This window comes from Cannabis sativa, chromosome 8 (genome assembly GCF_029168945.1).
Source record: "Cannabis sativa cultivar Pink pepper isolate KNU-18-1 chromosome 8, ASM2916894v1, whole genome shotgun sequence".
NCBI lineage: Eukaryota > Viridiplantae > Streptophyta > Magnoliopsida > Rosales > Cannabaceae > Cannabis > Cannabis sativa.
Genome location: NC_083608.1, coordinates 22461474 through 22482984, shown reverse-complemented (window position 1 = coordinate 22482984; position 21511 = coordinate 22461474). Strand labels below are relative to the sequence as shown.

The window sequence follows — 21511 nt, the reverse complement described above, 5'->3', positions numbered from 1 at the left end:
CAATATATATATATATATATATATAATATATAAATAGTAGTAAATTCTTATTTAATTTTTAATTGTATCATGGCATAAAATTTAATATATAGCTTTTTACTTACCATGCATGGTCGACACCTCAATTGAATAGAGTCCTATTCAATTAGTTTCTGTTTTTCGTGTCTTGATTTCAGATTATAAGAAATTATTATTTTTCTTTGGACCTTGACCACTTAATCTATGATCGTATAGTTTTAGAATAAAATTCTTATATGATCGTAGATGTATATTTATGGTATTGTTTATTAATAATTAAGATATCAAATTAAATATTTTAAACCGTGAATTTCTCATAAACCATTTTATTTTTATTAATAAATCATTTTATTTTTAATATAAATATACATCTACGATCATAAATTATATTCGGTTCCCTACTCATCCTTTCAACCTCAATTATCTCTTTGTGATTTACAACCAATTTTGTCATTTTTTTCACGTACAAAATTAAATTTATTTTAAAATCCACCCCATATATATCTATTATCAAACTGTACATATATACAAAGGCTTGATTAGTTTAAAATTCAAAAAAGTTTTATGTTTCTGAAAATTTAAAAGATGAGTCCACACGAAAATTTTTGATTGGTTGGTAGTTTTAAAAAATCTGTTTGGTTTGGTTTTGTTTTTACTTTTTAATTTTTAAAATTGTATTTTCAAAATTAATAAACCATTTTATTTTTATTAATAAATTATTTTATTTTTAATATAAATAAAATGTCACCCATGAATTTCTCATAAACCAAGAATTCTGTTATATAGACATACTTTATATAGAATATAAATAATTATATAATATTCTTCGCTTTTATTTATTTATATATATCACAATTGGTATTCTTTTTTTTTTTCCTCTCTCAATGCGATTCTTTGAGTGTGTTTACTGAGAATATTTAATGCTTAATAATCTCTTCTCATTCTTTCTTAGTTTACTATGATTTTGAACTACATTTGTGTTTTTGCCACTTTTTCTGTTCATTGTGATCTTGAACTACAATGAATTCTTCTAAATAATATAAATAAAATGGACGATTATTTTATATATATATATATATTTTTAATTTCTAGAGTTATAGTTGTGATTATATATAGAGTTGAAATATGCTAAATATCAATTTAAATATTAATAGGATTTGTTTTATTATTATTTTATTATATATAAATAATATTTTATTATTTTATTAAATAAAAATAAAAAGTCACCCATAAATTTCTCATAAACCAAGAATTTCAGTTATATAGGCACACTTTATATAGAATAGATATACATGTTCATATACTGTGTATAACATAGAGAGAATTCTCACTCTCCTTATGAGAAAAGTGAAACTAAGACCTATTACTATTTTATATCATTATAGTTTTAAAATCTCTTATTGTCTTCTTCTATATTTTTGAGTGCTATAAGTGTTGAGTATATGCCCATACATATTAAGGCAATACTCAAGTTAGCGTGGAAGACTATGTAGTCTTTCACATCCTGAAGGAGAATTGAGGTTCAGTTCTTAATTACACTCTACGACATAAATGATCAAAGGTAAGAGAATTAAATGGAAAGAGACATTAATTTCTGTTGCAATCATTGTAAGATTTTCTTAAACTCATGTTTATTACAATTTCTTTTAGTATCCATGTTAGGTTGTTAAATTAGATATAATTTAACATACTTGAATAGTAAATAAGGTCTTGGTTAAATAAACTTCCAACAACAATTTAGTTTAAAGTAGTGGCTTTATTTTGAAGTTAGAATAGACCTTTTATGTACTAAGTCTCTAAAAACTTGATTTCACTTTAAAGACTTGTACTTTTTGATTTTTTCTTTACATTTTCAGACAAATCTTTCAATTTATAAGATAAATTTGAATGTGCTGGAAATTGTATTTTATTATGGGGTTTACTCTAATAATTTACAAAATAATACAACTCATGATACTATGTATGTTCACGTTGGTACTAAAAAATGTGTTATGAATGAGAATTCATGTACTTTATGGCACCAAAGATTGTGACATATCTCCATTAATAAAAACAAAAGGTTAGTAAAAGATGGGGTACCCACACTAATTTTGTTTTACTTTTCTTTTGTAGATCCAAAGTTAGTGGGATCGAAGCTCAAAGAATCAATAGCTAGAAGTATTTCAGTTCTTTCATCGCATGTACAATTTTGACATGCTTACAATTCATTCTGCATCTTTATATCATTCATAATGCTTCATATTTTACATTATAATTTCTTACACAAAAAGAGATTTTATTAGCTGATCAAATCATTTTATTAACTGGTCAAATCAATGCTTAAAGCAGCCTACTTCAATGAATTGATTTTTATATCTTAATTTAGAAATATTTGCTTCATTACAATCAAATGATTACATATACATTGTCTTTATTTTTTTTTGGCTACAAATCTCAATATGACATTAATAATGGAAGAAGGTCATTACTTATCATTATATTTTATATAAATTCAAAACAAAATTCTAGTGACCCTATTGTGATTGGCTTAAGAATTAAGATGATAAGAGTTGTCTGACATTCATTGGTGAAATGAAAGTAGTGTCACCATCAAGAAGATGGTTTGCTATGATGACATTAGAAGCATCAGAAGGATGATATGGATCCCAGAACACATATTTGGACCTGTCCAAACACACTTTTGATGGAGGACCACATGGAATCAGACCTCCAAACCTCCCGGCAAGGTAGCAGCAAGAAGAGTTTGGATATTCAAAACCTGATTTTAAAAAACAAAAGAAATAAAATAAAATAAAATTTTATAGCAAAGTTCAAATAGTTGAACATTACACATCTAAAAATCTTAAGAAAATACAATATTATAACAAACCATATTTTATGTAGTTCTCAAGAATATCTTCAACAACTTGGTAAACATCTGCATACACAAACTTTGACCCTTTGAGATTGGCATTGAGCTCTGGAACAAGGCTCCTTAATTGGGTGTTGAATGACTGAGCTAGCTCATTAGGCAATGCTACACAATTGTCCCCTGATTTAGGATTCATATCTCTCTCAAATGGTATGCACCCAATAGGTCCCACATTAGCCACCACAATCTTCCTAGCTCCTAAGTTGTGAAGTCTCTACAATATGTGACAAATATAAGTGAGATATAATGGGTCAAAATGTTTTTTTATTTTTTTGAAAAAAAAAAATAGAAAAAATGTGATGAAAATAAGAAAAGGGGTATTTTTGTTCTGTTACATTAAGTTGTAGTCTCAATCTTGAAATCATAGCTCCCACAAACTTGTCTGGAGACATTAACTTCTGCTCAGGAATAGAGAGAATTGGTGTTAAGTAATTATTGATGAAGTCATTTGAGCCAATGGTAACTGAGAAGAGAGACTTTTCAAACAATTGCATGGTAGCTGGGAGACCAATTTGGGAAATAATATCTTGCTTCGTATTTGCAAAGTTATCAATCTGTGCATCAAGATTTATTCTTCCTCCCTATAAATCACATTTGAATCATCCAATTATTGAAACAAAAAAAACTTGTCAAACTTACTAAACAAGACCACGTTTGATTGCTCAACAATCAACAACAAATTAGTTGAGCTTTACAAATGTCTTACAAATATTTTCCCAGTTTCATTAAGTATTCCACCTCCACCAGAAGCATAATTTACACCATCAAGAACTATTGGTCCAGAAGTTGTGGGAGCTAAATAAGGTGGAGTGAAATGTTTGAAACCCAATTCTTGACCTGTTAAAACAAAATCAAAATCTTAGCTGTAGCACCTATGAGAAGGAGGAAAAACACACAAACAAACAAAAGCTTAAAAGAAGAACCTTGCCTATAATGTCAATTATTGTTCTTCCATTTGTGTATCTACCACTTGGTGAACCGAAATCGATTCCATTCGGAACACAGTTAGCCTTTGATAAGGAAACAATGTAGTTGTTGTTTCCAGCATCAACCAGAGAATCACCAAAAATAAAATTAGCAGGAAAACTTTGTCCCAAGCAAATTCCTAAAAATGCTAAACTTGTGTGCATGCAGAGTGCCAAGGCTACAAAGTTTACTCTCTTTGAGTAAATATCCATTAAAACAATCAAAAGATAGACCTTAAAATTTTGTAACAATTTTAAAGTTGTATAGGATTTGGAGTTTTAATGACCAAACAGACAACAAAGGATAGGATCAATAAAAGTATGATGATGCTTGAAATGAACTTGTGCAAAAAATTGTTTATAAATTTCTGATAAGAAAATAATCATGAAAATTATATCTTGTGGTATAGTGTATCAATAATTGAAGAAAGTTAGTGGTAGGTAACTCAAATCAAGTACTAAGCCAGTTGTTGGAAATGACTTCTCCAAAATAACCAAATAATCAGTAGAAGAAAATAACAAAGCAAACAAATTTCACAATGTATGGACTAGGCAAACTAACTTACAATTTTGACATGGTCCACTACTTGTGGAAATGAAAAAAACCTACTACAAAAATAGAGTACAACTTAAGAAAACACAAGTGAGGAAAAGGAGCAATAACAATGTTACACCTTTTGCATATGAAAACCCTTCAAAAACTTTCACTAGCTTAAAGCTAAATAGGGTAAAAAAGAACATGCACATTAGTTGGAGCTTGAAGCCAAAGACATATGCCCTTTTTATAAACAAATAAACAAGTGTTTTTTAAATGGTAACATTAATTCTTCAGCTAAAAAGAAAAAAAAAAATATTAATTGCTCCTGCAAATTCTAAACCAACCTCGTGGAGTTTCAATGTAGCAGGAAAATAATTATAAAAGAAGAGAAAAAAATAACAGTCAAGGTATGGGAATTTTTATGTAATATTTTCTACTTTTATGAAAATATCCAAGAAAGTTTTTAAAAACAACATAGTCGAAAATTGTTAAGAAAAAAAAAACATAGTTGAAAATTTTATGGATCAGATATATAAAACACTACAAAAAATTACTACTTTCAGTGATAATTTTTCAGTCACAACATAATTTTTTTGTGACTAAATGTGACTTTTAGTCACAACAAAATATTATTTGTGACTAAAATATAGTATTTAGTTACAAGTTGTCACTAATTTAGTTTTAGTCACAACAAGTATTGTGACTAAAAATACATTTAGTCACAACAAATTGTAATTTTTGTGACTAATACTTTTAGCCACGGACCTTTTAGTCACAACATAGGAATAATAATTTATAATTAGTCACAATTTTTTCACTTTTAGTCACAAGTTTTGTTGTGACTAAAAGTAAAAAATTTTGTAGAAGAAGAACCTCGTATTGGTTCAAAGTTAATTTCTCGTTGTTTTGTAATTGCTTTCTTACATTTCGTTGAGAAAAATATATTTTTATAATTTTAAACTTTACAAACGTATTTTATAAATAAAAATTTTAAATCGTAAAATTATAAATAAAACATTAAAAATAGATATTTTTGAAAATTCTCTCTAAATTATTATGTTAAATTGTGTGAGACGAAATTACAATAATATTACAAATTGACTGATGTTAAGTACTACTTGTGTTGGGACGGATCCATTAATATTAATGTGGGGTTATAATCCTACTAATAAAAATATATTTTTAAAAAAATTAAATGTAAATTTTTTAATTTGATAATTGTAGACTAAAATAATAAAAAAATATTCCTACAAAATTAAATAAATCTAATAAAAGTGATTATTTAATATAAGTATATATATATATTTTTATGTTAAATAAGCCGTGTATTGTAAAAATATTTCACTACAACATTCAACAATAATAGCGGCGGACCTTTCCGCCGCTATTAGTGTCCTTTCTGGCCGCTAAAGGGCAATAGCGGCGGACCTCGGCCGCTATTGGTCCGCCGCTATTGCTTGGCCGCTATTAATAGTATTAGCGGCCAACAAAGGGGTCCGCCGCTAATACTATTAATAGCGGCAGAGCAATAGCGGCGGGACCCCGCCGCTAATGCCCTTTATCAGTTTCGTGTTTCGAGACTGACAAAGGGCAATAGCGGCGGGGTCCCGCCGCTATTGCTCCGCCGCTATTACCCCTTAGAATAAAAAAAAATAATAAAAATTTATTTATATATTAATCTTATATATAAATAAATAATTAATTATTTATAGGAATATTTAATAAATAAAATCTAATTAATATAATTAAAACAATTTAATAAAATTTATTAATAATTTAAAATTGTCTCCAAAGTAATTAACTTTAACATATTAATCCTAATAAAATATTGTCTCAAAATTAAACTAAATTATTACAAAACATAAATAAATTATTCATTAACATCTTCATTCAGGTCTCTAATTATGAAGTCTTGATCTGGATTATTTTCGGTACGAGTCCCCGAAGCCCGTGGCGGAGAAGGCACATACGCTTGGTCTGATGATAAACCCAGCGTTAAATTACCGAGCTCAGCTTGGTTGAAAATGGGAGTTGAATAAAATTGGTTCTCCTGCGATGAACTCCCAAATAATCCAAAATCAGCAAAGTTTGAGCCGAGCGGAGGAGACTCTGATGGTGTTCGGTACAAGAACTGATTTCCCAATGGCGGAGCAGACTGTTGTTGCTGCTGAGGAAACTGCTGAGGAAAAGATTGAGGTTGCTGCTGCAAAAAATTTTCAAATTGCTGCTGTGACAAACTTTGGAATGGTTGTTGCGAAGTCGGCTGTTGTGGTTGAGGAGGTTGTTGTTGCTGTTCCGGAGGAGCGGCATAACTCTGAGAAGACGAACCACCAGGCGACTGCGACTGACTATACGTTTGAATAAAATTGTCAAAACGTGGATTAAATATTTGAGCACGTTGTTCAGGCGTCAAATTACCCCCCAAGTGGCACGCATAGCTGAGAATATTTCTGCTACAGTGCTCATCATTTCAGTAGTTGGTTGGGGACCGTTGATTGAGTTTGAGGGATTGGTTTCTTTCCTTTGCCCTTGAGCCTTTTACCCACGCCTCTTTGATAGTCAGATCTTTGGCCTAGAACTGTTTCCATAACGTCAAACTGATAACCAGTATCAGATTCAGATTCAGTCCCAGTATCGCTCTGGGATTGTCGTTCCAGTCGCTTCCTATCAAGCTCCTTGATCAGTTCCTCCTATTTAAATCAAAATTATTAGAATATGTAATTAATATAAAATATAAATTTTAATAATAAATCATTTTAATCACTTACATAATCTTTTGCAGCTAATTCATTAACGAAAGTTCCAGACGGTTTTTTCACATGGATCTCCTTCCATGCTTCAACTACATGCTCTCCAGGAGGACCCCCCTATACAAATATAAACAATTAAATTAGTTTATTATAAGAAAAAAATATTATTAACTATTAAATAATTTTTTTTTTATGAAACATTTAACAATTAAAGAATTAATACATACCATTCCGTGGCGTATGGACGCCAACGATTTTGTGCCTTGCGTTGTTGGATATTTCATTAGTTGCCGATTCGATTTATTTTTAGTTGAACGATTCAAAAATGCCTCGCTAACGAACAATTCGCAAACCGGTTTCCAAGTCTCGGTATTCAAGTAGTCAGGGGGGAATTTGAGAACTGTGTCCCAATCTTCTGGTTTTTTGTAATGTTGTTTGAAATGCTTGTGTCTGAGTGTCTTTCGCTCACTATACCGCTCCGCCATCACCGAATATAAAGTCCCCATAAGTAGGTCTCGATGGGGATTCCCATCGATATCAAAGTAGTACTATGTAATAAAAGTAATTTAAAATTATGTTAATTTATAAATGAAGACATAAAATTATTACAACTTTTAATAATTAAAAATCACTCACTCTAATTCGATTGAGCACTTGATCCTTGTATTGTTGGGGTACATCAGAAAAATTTAGATGACCACCCGGGCACAACATGCTTACTTGTTGGCCAAGAAATCGAACATAATTGCTTGCTTCAGTGCCAACAACTTTGCCTGTTTCAAGATCTACCTCCACCGGTAAGGGCTTACTAGCTTCTCTCCTTTTTTTTTCGAGGTTAGCGTTTGCAGCAACCCCACGACCCTTTCTAACCGGAGGTGGAACTATATATTCGAGGGAAAAATAATTTTATTAGTAAATCATACATTCACTATTTATATTCAGAACAATGTTTGATTTGAAAAAAAAATGAAAACCTGATTCGCAGGACGATCGTACCCTAGAAGGATCAGGGGGATCCCTGCCATCACCATCCCCACCATGGTGTGTCGCTAACGTAGCTGACATTTTATTTTACTTTGAAGACGGAGAAAATGTAAGAATTCACAAAATGTGAAACACGTAATTTAAAGTTCACACAAATGTTAATGAGAAAGAAATTAAAAAATCATTTAATTGTAAAAAATTTTAGTAACAAATGTTTACAAAATAAAAGTTACAGTGACGAATCACTATCATTTCCATCATTCACTAAGTTCACATTTTCATCCTCCACATGTTCAACTAGTAAATCATCTACTTCTTCAGCAACATAATTTTCATCAAGTTCATTATTCTCTATCTCAGAATCCACTAACTGATCGGACGATTCAACAATTACTGGAGGTTCATTCGATTGCATACTCGTAGAAAATACTTTTTTTTCCTCCAATTACAATTTTCTGCAAGTCTTCTACGTTTCACGCCCCCAAAATTTTCATGATGTCCGGGAATTTGGGGTTCGAGAGCATTAACTTGTGATAATATCTCTTCACAAGTAAATCGTCTTGGAGGAGGTCTTCTTTCAATTTTACCATCAAATCGAGTATCCCTTCTCATTGCATGGTTACTTGGCAAGAACCTTCGATGACCAACATATGATGTCTTCCCGATCACTTGAATGGACGTCGTGTCTTCATTACAAGTAGGGCAAGCTTTATAACCTTGACCACTCCACCCAGACAAGCTACTACGAGCAGGAAAATCATTCACTGTCCATAAAAGCGCAGCGCACATGGTGAACATCGAGTTGGTCGAACTATCTCTCGTTGGTACCCCATTATTCCACAACTCCTTTAATTCATCCACCAAAGGTCTTAAAAATATATCCATGTCTTTTCCTGGAGATTTTGCACCAGGAATTAGGGTAGATAGCAAAAAATAATTATCTTTCATACATAACCAAGGTGGTAGATTATAGTTAGCCAACACCACTGGCCACATGCTGTATGCAAGACTCATGTTGCCAAATGGATTAAATCCATCAGCAGCTAACCCAAGTCGAACATTTCTTGGGTCCCTTGCAAACTCGGGATGTTTTGCATCAAAGTCTTTCCAAGCTAAACCGTCAACCAGGTGTCGCAAAACCCCATCATCTTTTGATTTTCCAGTATGATGCCATATCATGCTCTTCGCTGTAATCCTCGAACTATATAATCTTTTAAGCCGAGGTGTCAACGGAAAGTATCGCATGACTTTGCAAGGAACTTTTTTTGCTTTAGAGTTCTCGGAAGTAACCCAACGACTAGTTCCGCAAACTGGACAAGCCTCCTTGGATGCATTCTCCTTATAAAATAGGCAACAATTATACAAACAGACATGGATAGATTCATAACCCAAGCCTAATTTCTTCAATCTCTTTTTTGCCTCGTAGTAAGTTGGTGGAATATTATTTTCCTTTGGAAATGCAAACTTTAAAAGCTTCAACAATTCTTCAAAGATGTTATTAGGAATTTTTCCTCTAACTTTTAAATGCAATAGCTTTGCTAAAAAGTTGAGAGACGAAATCCAATCACAACTGGGATACAATTCAGCTTCAATTTCCTCAAATAAATCATCAAACTGAAGGTTTGTGGTTGGTTGTTCATCTTCTCCTTGTACATCCTCTGTTGTTGGGGGAAAGAAGTCTTCAAGAATAGGAATCATTTCATCCTCTGATTCAACATCGGCAACTGCTACATCATCAACAACATCCTCAGGCTCGCCGTGATAAATCCACTTCTCATATCCTTGCATGAAACCCCGATCAAATACGTGTGCTCTAACCCTATCTATTTTTTCAAACCTACTATTTATACATCTCACACAAGGACATCGAATTCTTCCATCACAATCCTTATGTTCTGATGCCATTGCTAAAAAGGCTTGTAGACCATTCCAAAATTCATGGCAACCACGATTTCTGATTTTGGTCCAAGACTTATCGATTGTTGCCATCTACAATTTCGGCGACAAATGAAGTATTAAAAATTTGAATGTTTTATTAAGTGTTATGAAATATAACAAAGCTATGGTATATATTTATAAGTATACCAAAGCATTGACATATTCTTTTCAACATTAATAAAATTTTATGAATATTTTATGAATTAGACACATTAAAATAAATTTTTTTTTATTAAATTATAATTAAAACTTAAATTTAAAAAATGAACAAATTACTCTTTAATAACATTTAATTTTTATGTTATTTATTAATTTATATAAAAAAACTCCTAAATTTGGTTTCTAGATTTAAATATTTATTTTTTAAAACAACTTATTAAAAGTTACCAAACTTATCTATTTTCCCTAATAAACTTATTTAAAAATTTATATAATTTATTACAATTTAAATTAATTTTTTATTTAGTTTATAAAATTAAAAGTTTATCTTTATCAAATAAATTTATATTAAATTATAATTTTTCAATTCTATATTTATTCTCAATTTTTATAATAATAAAATTATAAAAACATAAAATTCCATTAACATATTTTTTCTTAAAAACTTACATAAAAATTTAATAATTTAATTACAATTTTTATTAAAATTAAAAAAATTATTTTTATTTAACTTTTTAATTTTTAATATTCAAATTTTTATGTTATATTTACTTTTTTAATTTATTTCATTATTTTTATTTTTCTTTATTTAAAAAATAATAAATTACAAAACTTAACACCTAAAATTATAGCAAATAATTTTTTAACTATCCTAATTTTATTATGATAATACTACATATTAAACATACCCGATAAATAAATTAAATCAAATAAAAATTATAATATAACAACAAAAATAACAAAAATAAATACTTTCAATTCCACAAAATAAATTAAAAAAGTAAAAAAAATTACAACAATAAAATAAATATATAAATTTTACAAAATATATTTATTTAGTATATACACTCACTAAAATTATATATATTAAATTTACATATATATAAACATAAAAAACATATATTATATATATAATATACAAAAAAAAAATACATTATATTTTAAAAATATAACTCCTTAATATATACATATATATATATACAGTGAAAATATATACTAATATAAAACAATTAATATACAAATAAAATATATTTATCCCCAAATAAAACATAAAAAATATATATATACAGTGAATATATATATATATACAGAAATATATATATACAGTTAATATATAAACAAATAAAATAATAAATACCCAAATAAATTATATAAATACACAGAAAATATATATATCAATATCAAATAATAAATATCCAAATAAAATATATATATACAAAAAATAAAAAATTAATACCCAAATAATGTATACATATACACATATTATTAATTATACACCCAAATACACAATATACATATACAGATCTATCACAAAAACAAAAAAAATCCGATCTAAACATAAATATATACCCAGATTATAAAGATATGCATACAACAATAAAATCTGAATACAAATCTATAACCTAAAATTATATAATATCAAATGTAAAATTAAAAGAAAAAAACTTACTAAAAAGCCGGTGGTGCGTCGGGATGGTGCTGGTGGTGCGTCGGGAGTGCGTCGGGGTGGTGGTGCGCCGGGGTGGTGGTGCGCCGAGTGGACTGCTTCGGGGTGGGGCTGATGGGGAAGGCTCGGACTTGGGGGTAAGAGGGGTTAAAGGATTTTTGAATTTTGAAAGGGAAAGTAAAATTGGAGAAGTGGGGCTGATGGGGGTATTTATAAATGGTGTAGCGGCGGACTATTAGCGGCGGGGGTCCGCCGCTAATAGTATTAAAATTATTAAAAAAATAAAATAAAGACTATTAGCGGCGGACCCCCGTCGCTAATAGTTTGAAATGCATGAGCGGGAATTATCCCGCCCATTTAATAGCGGCGGAGTATTAGCGGCGGGGTCCGCCGCTAATACTAATAGCGGCGGAGCAATAGCGGCGGGCCCGCCGCTACTAGTATTAGCGGCGGAGCAATTGCGGCGGACTGCCCGCCGCTAATACTATTCAAAAAAAAAAACTGCCCACTATTAGCGGCGGACCCCACTCTCTGCCGCTAATACCCCTGTTATTAGCGGCGGAGGGTGCCCGCCGCTAATAAGGCCGCCGCTAATGTGTTTAATTGTTGTAGTGTTTGTTACATTCCTCATAAAAATATTTATAAAGAAATGCTAAAAGACACCAGTAGTGCCAATCACTATCCTACGTGTTTATATCGCTATTGATCTAATTTAATATCGGATCACATATAGTTTAATATAACTTTTTTAGGGAGTATCGCTAGCCAATCGCAAAACGACACGTCTTAAGGGTGTTAGGCACCACTGATACCCAATTAAAAGTGTTAGGTACCACTGATACCCAATAGCAATACTGATACTTATATTACAAATGATGTTGACAGCGTTAGCATCTCTTGGCTTAAGAAGAAGCCTATATAGGTCTATAATCAATTACCTATTTTTGCTAACCCTTGAGCTGGCTGGGCTTAAAATAGTAAGTCGTGCCAAACCAAACAAATCTAATTACCAAATATAGATGGAAAAATGGAAAATACAAGAAAAAGATACATCTACTATTTATAAGGCTGTTGAATTTTGTGACATTTGAGTTGTGGCTGCCCATAGTTCGTGACATTTACAATATTATTTTTTATTTGCATGTGCATGTATTCATTAATCCATCATATTTTTTAAGAGATATATCTCTGTACTAATTCAATGCATGTATGAGTTAGCCAAAAAAAAAAAAATCAATGCATGTATGGGTTCTTACTCTTAGCCACTATAAATGAATTATGAATATATGAAATTTGTTTCTATGAAATAAAGCACCCTATAATAAACATATCTTACGTACATTATTTCTCAATCTCAAAAATATACTAATGATTCATCTTCTACCCATAATACACATCTCTCTCCTTCGAACTTATTTATGAGTTTATATTCAAAAACTATCATCTAATATTTTTTTTTAAATATCTATGGGTATTATATTCTTTTGGACAAATCTCCACAAATAACTTAATAGAGAAAAAAATGAGGGGAAACGAAGAGGAAAGAGAGAAAAATAGAAGATCGAAAAACTATAAAGAAAAAATTAATGACATCTAGGTGGGTATGGTGGTTGTTATCCCATCCTCCATATGACAAGATGGAGAGAGAAAATTGGGTGAAAAGGAGTGAATAGTTGTGAGTTGAAAACTTTTGGTAGAAGGTAATGTTAGACTTTTTTTATTTAGGTTTTTATTAATTTTTATTAGTTTTATTAAAATATTGATTTTAGATAATTTTTTGCTGTTGTTGATTTCAAAAAATGATCAATTGGCAGCGGAGTTGTATAGATCTGATACTTGTCACGTGTTACACAAACAAAATGAAAGAGTACAGCACACAGATTTATTATAAAAGTTTGCCCCCTTGTGATAGCAGATAATGACTATAAAGACCGCTTAATTTAATATAAAAAATAGTAGATAATTAGGGTTTAATTCAGAAATTAGACGGAGTATAATGCTTCACATTTTGAGGAACATTTGCTACCAGTCGGTAGGTGGATTAGCATTATTCACCTCCGCATTATCCCCCAGATTCTGTGGAGGCGCAGGCGGTGTCGGTAGATTGGTTTGGTCATTACCAGGCTCTACGTGCTCGCCTTGTGGTCTAAATGATTGTGTAGGGTCTATTTCTTTTCAAATAGCCCTGAAATCAACAACCCCAGCAAGTTAGGCACCAACTCCACACTTACGCACTTATTGTCTTAACCCTAACTTATACTTACTATTTCTCTTTTATAATAAACATTTATCAAATTATACACTAGTCGTGCTTTTCATATAACATTCATTTTTAGATGCTCATATACTACCTAAAATGAAAAGCGGTAAATAATTAATCACAAAAGTAGTTAGGGTGCGTTTGGAAAGCCACAATGTAATTGGATTTGTGTGTAATTGGAGGTAATTACACAATTTGACATGTTTGTCTGACCATGTAATTACACTGTAACTGTGTAATTAGAAGTAATTGAGGGGTTCCAATTACACTCTCCAATTCTCATGGCCCCCCATGAGAATTGAATGTAATTACACTGTGTAATTACAAAAAACTTTCCATATTAAACATTAGCTACTAAAAGAATATTATTTTCCCATGTAATTACTAACTATTTTGCCAAACAAGATATTAGGAATTCATATGTAATTACCACCTCATATCCAAACACACATTACATTTTAAAATATAGTGTAATTACTACACTGTGTAATTACCACCCTAGAAATGCCCTACTTAGTAATTACACAGTTACTTCCAAACGCACCCTTAAGTATTTACTCTCAACACTTACTGCATCACGAGTTGAGCTTATCTCTGACGATGATTGTACATGTTCAGCAGGTCTACAGGAAATTTAAAAACCTTGGTGCTCTGATACCAAATTGTAATGCCCTAATAATAAGAACACCACGAACAGTGACTAAACATAAGCTAATCCCGCTAAACTAGGATTACAAGAGCTAAGAGCAGAAATTTAAACTTTAAATCAAATACAGAATAAAAACATAACCTGTAATTATTTAACTTTACAAATATTCCAAAAGATTATATTTGTATCGGGATCCCGTAAAAACTTTTGCAAAATATTACAAGTTATCTTTACACACCGATCTAAGTGGTAAAAGCTGGAATACAAAATATTTCTTCAGGTAGACCCAACCCTCGTGGTCTAGTATGGCCCGAACATGTACAATACACTGCCAAACCCTCAAACTCATGGCTAATCAATAATAGATTTACCTTCTCCTGCACAGTAGAGCATCTGTGAGCTAAGCCCAGCAAGACAGTATAAATATTAATATACAATATAATCAGAAATCACATAATATTTGATGCCACCACATCTATCGTCTATTTGACATAGACTTACGTGTTACGCTCACATGTCTAATTACAATAAGGCCTTAGTATGATTTATCTCGGTTCTAGTCACTGAGTCTAACCTAATTATGCCTTGCGCGCATTATCTTTATCTTAACATACATCATATAATATTGCATTCACAATCACTTAGGTTAATAACCTTAGACCATTTAACTGCTAAGTTTAGGGTAATAACCCTAATCTCGGTTCTCGCATAACATACACAAATAGCATATATGAGCGCCACCACTCTAAACTCTAAGTGCTAGTTTACTATCTTACCTGGTATCCCAAGTATGTGGAGATTCTAAATCCCTGGGTATTCTTGAGCAAGCATCGGTAATCCTAGTCTCACGATCCCGAGATTTCACAAATAAGGTTAATCCCAAATTCAATTTTACATATTCACATAATTTGCATTCCAATTATATATTAACATTTAGAGCTCAAAACGAGCTTTCCAACAATATTAAGAACGTCCCAAACGGAGTCCCAAGTTAAAAGTTATGGAAAAACAAGAAACTGAAAAATTCCCGAGAAAATTAGGGCCTCGCTGCGGCGAGCAAGGCCGCGGCCGCGGCGATAACATCCAGGTTGCCCACGCCGCAGCGAGCCCAGTCATGGCCGTGGCGAGGGCCCTGAAAACCCCCCAAAATGCCATTTTCTCGTACTTCGAAAATCAACCCAAAATTTCATACCAAACTCATCCAAATCATGCATAACCTCAAATTTAAATCAACATCAACTCATCTTAATTTTAGAGCCCAAAAGAGTACCACATCAAACTCAAAATAACCAATAAACTCATCACTAAGCATGAGATATAAAAGGATTTATATTGTACAAACATGATAATATAGATGCTCAAAAAAACTCAAGTCTAAACCCAGAATTTTAAAGCCAAAACTCAAAAATTAAACATTAAATCTCAGTCCTAAAATCCCCCACAACATCCTAGATGCAATTTACATACTCCCATAAGCTTAAATACACCAAAATCATCAACAATCCACAAAAATTACAACAACATGCAAGTTCATCCCAAGAACATCAAGAACACCAACAATTAAACACAAAACTTCATAAATTCACATAAGCAAAACAGATTAGGAGTATTACCACAAATTCCTTAAGCTTAAGCAAGAGAAACACTCAATTCACACCAAAAACCTAGCTCCTTCTTCAAAATTGGTTGAATTGAAAAACAAAGGTAAGAAAGAGAGAAAAAGGGGATCGACTATGGGGTTGAGAAAAAAAAAACTAGAAAATGCTTTTCCAATTTTACAAAATTTAATTTTGTTGAAAAATGTAATATGTGGTCAAATGACCAAAATGTCCCGAAGGCGTAAATAATGACATAACATATAACAAGGGTAATATTGTCAATTCAATCATACATACATAACACATTAATTCAAATTTTCTCATTTATCATATCAATGCCATAAATAAATCTCGAAAATGTATTTTGGGCCCCAAACCTAGTTCAACCCAAAATACTCGATTGTGACTATACCATCCGACTTGTTAGAAAATACTTGCCAATAGACAGAATAAACATAATATACTATAATACAGTCTATAAGCACGATATATCATAAAATTACAATTTTACCTTTCTCGAGTCAAAATTACGAAAATACCCTTAACACACAAATAGAGTCTTAAAATGTAATTTATCAATATAGTTTCACATATTAAATTATATAATAATATAATTTACTATTAATACATAATTAATCTAGTTAGGGTTGCTAATCTAATTATTAAACCTCAAGGTATTACAAGTTAGTACTTGGTCTAAAGTAAAACAGTGAAACTTGAGGGGAATGATAGAATAACATAAGTTAGAAATATAAATTCGTTAGCTTCCCTTCTATGTTATTCAAATGTATTCAATTGCCTTAGTTTGTTATTTTTTAGCTTGTAAATCCTGAGTATAAATTAAAAGCTTCGCCAATCAGTTAGAGATTAAGCAAATCATTTTCACATTTCCATTCTCTCTTGCTCAAGAATCTGGTTTCAGATTCCTTTAGCAACCTACTTCAATGATTTGACTTTATATCATAACTAGGGAACTAAGCCGCGCTTCGCGCGGGTTTGACCCTATTTTTTTATACAATTTATAGCAACAATATAAGTTCATTATGATTATTATAACTATCAATTATTATTATTATTATTATTATTATTATTATTATTATTATTATTATTATTATTATTATTGAAACAGTAATTGACACAAATTTTCATAATTAGAAATAAGTTGAAAAGAAAATGATTTAATCCCTAAAGAGAGCACATATATACACATCTTAAATGTTACATCGTGTAATATTAATATAATATTATTACATACACAACTAAAAATATACTATCAACTATTTTTAAAAAAAAAAATCACAACATCAATAAATCTTATTTATGAACTTAAATAAAATTTAATGTAATATAAAATTATATATATCAATATAAATTATAAAACACAATTAACTATTATAGATTCAGTATTAACATTATTACATGCTAACTTTAAATTTTTTTAAACAATTCTAAACACTTTTACATAATTAAAATCCAATATATATATATTTAGAAATATATATTATTTTTTCTCAAATAAAATAAATATATGTCAAAAAAAATATCAAGACATCAAGTGTCGAATATCAACGAAATATATGAAAAAATATATTTTTTTTTTTATTTTCAAGAAATGTATGACCTCTTTTACTGGATGACAACATGAAAACTATATATATATATATAAATTTATATATATTACTTAATTGCAATATCTTAAATTTTACATAAAATTTAAAACTAAGAACAAAACTCTTCCATTATACACCAAAACATACCAATATAAATTTATCTTGATTCAACATTGACCATTATCATCTCCATAGTTGTTAGTTCGTCTTCCCAATTAGTTAGAAGATAATCTACTGGCAACACATACTAATTAACAAAAGATGATTTTTTTTTTCTAATTTTTTTTTTTTGCAAGAAATTAGATGATGAGAACCTATATATATATATAGGAAAAAATTAGTGATAGTGAGAAGTTAAATAGCTTAAAAGATGGTTCATATTCTATTATCACCAATTCAATTGTTATCAACATATTATTATTGTAATTTATTTATTTATTTTCAAGTATATCAAAAGTCACTTAAAAAAGATGAGTAAAAATGAAATTATTAAATTCTTTTTTTCTTAATTAAACATTAAAATTCTTATTTATTAATTAATTATATATAAGAAGATAAAAAGACTTGAATTAATGGAGAATGTTACATTATTAATAATAGGAGTTATAAAACTAAATTAAGTTTGAAAAAAATTGAAAAACTAAGAAAATAAAAATGATGAAGGAGAACTCATATAGACCTCCACATCATTATGTTTGTGCTTTCCTTTATATATAGATATAAATTCGTAGAAATAACGTTTTGCTTCATTATCATCAAATGATTACATGTACATTGTCTTTATTTCTTCTATAACTGAAGAAGGTAAAAAAAATAATAATGACCTTTTGTAGTAATTATGTTATTTATTATTTATTAACAAATAATGGGAGAAGGTCATATTATTTATTATTATATTTTATTAAAAAATTTTGGTGATCCTTTTGTGGTTGGTTTAAGAATTAAGATGAGAATAGTTTTCTAATATTCATTGGTGAAATGAAAGTAGTGTCACCATCTAGAAAATGGTTTGCTATGATGACATTAGAAGCATCAGAAGGATGATATGCATCCCAAAACACATATTTGGACCTGTCCAAACACACTTTTGATGAAGGACCACATGGAATCAGACCTCCAAACCTCCCAGCAAGGTAACAGCAGCAAGAAGAGTTTTGGTATTCAAAACCTGTTTTTAAAAAACAAAAGAAATAAAATACAACAAAATCATAAAGCATAGTTCAAATAGTTGAGCATACATCAAAACATCTTGAGAAAAAATAATAATAAAACAGACCATATTTTATGTAGTTGTCAAGGATATCTTTCATAACATGGTAAGCATTTGCATACACAAACTTTGACCCTTTGAGATTGGCATTAAGCTCTAGAACAAGGCTTCTCAATTGGGTGTTGAATGACTGAGCTAGCTCATTAGGCAATGCTGCACAATTGTCCCCTAATTTGAAATTAATATCTCTCTGATATGGTATGCACCCAATAGTTCCCACACTAACCACAACAATCTTCCTAGCTCCCAAGTTGTAAAGTCTCTACAATATGTGACAAATATAAGTGAGATATAATAGTTCAAAGTGTTTTTTTTCTTTGCAAAAAGAAAAAAATGTGATGAAAACAATAAGTGGGTTATTTTTGTTTGTTACATTAAGTTGTGATTTCAATCTTGAAATCATAGCTCTCACAAATTTGTCTGGAGACACCAACATCTGTTTTGGTCCCAAGTAATTATTGGTGAAGTCATTTGAGCCAATTGTAACTGAGAAGAGAGATTTTTCAAACAATTGCATGGTAGCCAGGAGACCAATTTGGGAGATAATGTCTTGCTTTGTATTTACAAAGTTATCAATCTGTGCATCAAAATTTATTCTCCCTCCCTATAAATTAAAATTGAATCATCTAATTATTGACACAATAATAATAATAATAATAATAATAATAATAATAATAATAATAATAATAATAAGGGTAAATACTGTTTTGGATCTTGTGTTTTACAAAAGTTACCAATTGAATCATTTGTTTTGTTAAATGACAAAATGGACCCTATATTTTCTAAAATGGTAAAAAATAGGACCCTGAGCTTAATTTTCAACAATTTTATTTTTTAATATGACCAATTTTAAGATAGTTTTTAATACGAATAGATACAGAAAATGTAACCAGTTTTGTCATAACATCTCTAGATCAAATTATTATTAAATTTTATTTTGACAAAAAATCAGTTTAGGGTCTTATTTGTATAATTTTAGAAAATACAGGGTCCATTTTATCATTTAACAAAACAGAGAGTCTAATTGGTAACTTTTGTTAAACACAGGATCCAAAATAGTATTTACTCTAATAATAATAATACTTGTAAAACTTACTAAACAACACCAAACTAGATTGTTCAACAATCAATAACAAGTACTTAGTAGAGCTTACAAATATTATTCCAGTTTCATTAAATATTCCACTTCCACCAGAAGCGTAATTTACACCATCAAGAACTATTGGTCCAGAAGTTGTGGGAGCTAAGTAAGGTGGAGCGAAATGTTTGAAACCCAATTCTTGACCTGTTAAAATAAAATCAAAATCTTAGTTGTAGCACTTATGAGGAGGAGAAACAAACAAACAAACAAAATCTTAAAAGAAGAATGTTGCCTATAATGTCAATGACTGTTCTTCCATTTGTGAATCTCCCAGTTGGTGAACCGAAATCGATTCCATTCGGAACATAGTTAGCCTTTGATAAGGAAACAATGTAGTTGTTGTTTCCAGTGTCAACCAGAGAATCACCAAAAATAAAGTTAGCAGGAAAACTTTGTCCCAAGCAGATTCCAAATAATGTTAAACTTGTGTATATGTGGAGTGCCAAGGTTACAAAATTTACTGTCTTTGAGTAAATATCCATTAAAACAATCAAAAGATAGACCTTAAAATTTTGTAATAATTTTAAAGCTATATAGGATTTGGAGGTTTTTAATAACTAAACGGACAACAAAGCATATATAGGATCAATAAAAGTATGAGGGTTTCGAGAACTTGTCCAAAAAATTGTCTATAAATTTGTGATAAGAAAATAATCATGAAAGTTATATCTTGACATGGTCTACTACAAATAGAGTACAACCATTTTTATTTATTTTGAAAGCAAATAGAGTACAACTTAAGAAAACACAAGTGAAGAAAAGGAGCAATAACAATGTGACAGTTTTTTGCATATCAAAACCCTTCAAAAACTTTCACCAACTTAAAGCCAAATAGAGTAAAAGAACATGCACATTTGTTGGAGCTTGAAGCCAAAAATATATGGCCTTTTATAAGTACATAAACAAGTGCTTTTCTTAACACTTAATTGGTAACATTAATTCTTTTGCCAAAAAGGAAATATTAATTGCTCCTCCAAATTCTACACCAACCTTGTGGAATTTCAATGTAGCAAAAAAAATATTATAAAAGAGGTGAAACAAATAGGGGAAATTACCATAAATATACTTCTTTTTTTTTTTTTTTTTTTCAACTTTATGCACTTTTATGGGATTTAATTTTTTCTTTTTATTCTTAAAAGTTAATGATATGGGGTCATTTTCTCATATATTTATAAAAGAAACATAATTATGCTACATTTTAATAATAGTTATAGTTTCTATGATTTTAAAGATTAATTTTTAATTTTATTAACTTTTTTAATTAATTTATTAT

The 21511-nt window shown here is 30.1% G+C and overlaps 4 protein-coding genes across 4 annotated transcripts; all 4 read right to left on the bottom strand.

Moving 5' to 3' along the window:
* Positions 1–2364: 2364 nt before the first annotated feature.
* LOC115698959 (GDSL esterase/lipase At4g16230) lies at positions 2365–4838 on the bottom strand. Its single transcript, XM_030626173.2, has 5 exons — positions 3858–4838; positions 3636–3766; positions 3265–3510; positions 2888–3143; positions 2365–2776 (listed from the first exon to the last, which is right to left on the bottom strand). Exons 1-5 carry the CDS (start codon positions 4105–4107, stop codon positions 2553–2555), a joined length of 1107 nt encoding a protein of 368 aa, XP_030482033.2. The 5' UTR covers positions 4108–4838; the 3' UTR covers positions 2365–2552.
* A 2059-nt stretch (positions 4839–6897) lies between these two features.
* LOC133030480 (uncharacterized) lies at positions 6898–8174 on the bottom strand. Its single transcript, XM_061103234.1, has 4 exons — positions 7819–8174; positions 7410–7730; positions 7201–7299; positions 6898–7122 (listed from the first exon to the last, which is right to left on the bottom strand). Exons 1-4 carry the CDS (start codon positions 7894–7896, stop codon positions 6898–6900), a joined length of 723 nt encoding a protein of 240 aa, XP_060959217.1. The 5' UTR covers positions 7897–8174.
* Positions 8175–8395: 221 nt separating this feature from the next.
* LOC133030479 (uncharacterized) lies at positions 8396–10071 on the bottom strand. Its single transcript, XM_061103233.1, has 2 exons — positions 8616–10071; positions 8396–8559 (listed from the first exon to the last, which is right to left on the bottom strand). The coding sequence occupies exons 1-2, from the start codon at positions 10069–10071 to the stop codon at positions 8396–8398; spliced, it is 1620 nt and encodes a 539-aa protein (XP_060959216.1).
* An 8480-nt stretch (positions 10072–18551) lies between these two features.
* Positions 18552–21265, bottom strand: LOC115701380 (GDSL esterase/lipase At4g16230-like). The gene is made up of 5 exons (XM_061102272.1): positions 20471–21265; positions 20252–20382; positions 19471–19701; positions 19104–19359; positions 18552–18995 (listed from the first exon to the last, which is right to left on the bottom strand). The coding sequence occupies exons 1-5, from the start codon at positions 20718–20720 to the stop codon at positions 18769–18771; spliced, it is 1095 nt and encodes a 364-aa protein (XP_060958255.1). The 5' UTR covers positions 20721–21265; the 3' UTR covers positions 18552–18768.
* Between the last annotated feature and the right edge of the window lie 246 nt (positions 21266–21511).

What these genes read in the sequence shown, in the direction of transcription:
- LOC115698959 (XM_030626173.2), bottom strand. Translation starts at nt 4,107, where the DNA reads ATGGATATTTACTCAAAGAGAGTAAACTTTGTAGCCTTGGCACTCTGC. An exon ending in ATGAAACTGGGAAAATATTT is followed by an intron (nt 3,511 to 3,635) that starts GTAAGACATTTG and finishes TGTGATTTATAG; the next exon opens with GGAGGAAGAATAAATCTTGA. An exon ending in GATTGAGACTACAACTTAAT is followed by an intron (nt 3,144 to 3,264) that starts GTAACAGAACAA and finishes CACATATTGTAG; the next exon opens with AGACTTCACAACTTAGGAGC.
- LOC133030480 (XM_061103234.1), bottom strand. Translation starts at nt 7,896, where the DNA reads ATGTTGTGCCCGGGTGGTCATCTAAATTTTTCTGATGTACCCCAACAA. An exon ending in AAGTGCTCAATCGAATTAGA is followed by an intron (nt 7,731 to 7,818) that starts GTGAGTGATTTT and finishes TTTATTACATAG; the next exon opens with TACTACTTTGATATCGATGG. An exon ending in CGTCCATACGCCACGGAATG is followed by an intron (nt 7,300 to 7,409) that starts GTATGTATTAAT and finishes ATATTTGTATAG; the next exon opens with GGGGGTCCTCCTGGAGAGCA.
- LOC133030479 (XM_061103233.1), bottom strand. Translation starts at nt 10,071, where the DNA reads ATGGCATCAGAACATAAGGATTGTGATGGAAGAATTCGATGTCCTTGT. An exon ending in TAGAAGACTTGCAGAAAATT is followed by an intron (nt 8,560 to 8,615) that starts GTAATTGGAGGA and finishes ATGAACCTCCAG; the next exon opens with TAATTGTTGAATCGTCCGAT.
- LOC115701380 (XM_061102272.1), bottom strand. Translation starts at nt 20,720, where the DNA reads ATGGATATTTACTCAAAGACAGTAAATTTTGTAACCTTGGCACTCCAC. An exon ending in AACAGTCATTGACATTATAG is followed by an intron (nt 20,383 to 20,470) that starts GCAACATTCTTC and finishes TTATTTTAACAG; the next exon opens with GTCAAGAATTGGGTTTCAAA. An exon ending in GATTGAAATCACAACTTAAT is followed by an intron (nt 19,360 to 19,470) that starts GTAACAAACAAA and finishes CACATATTGTAG; the next exon opens with AGACTTTACAACTTGGGAGC.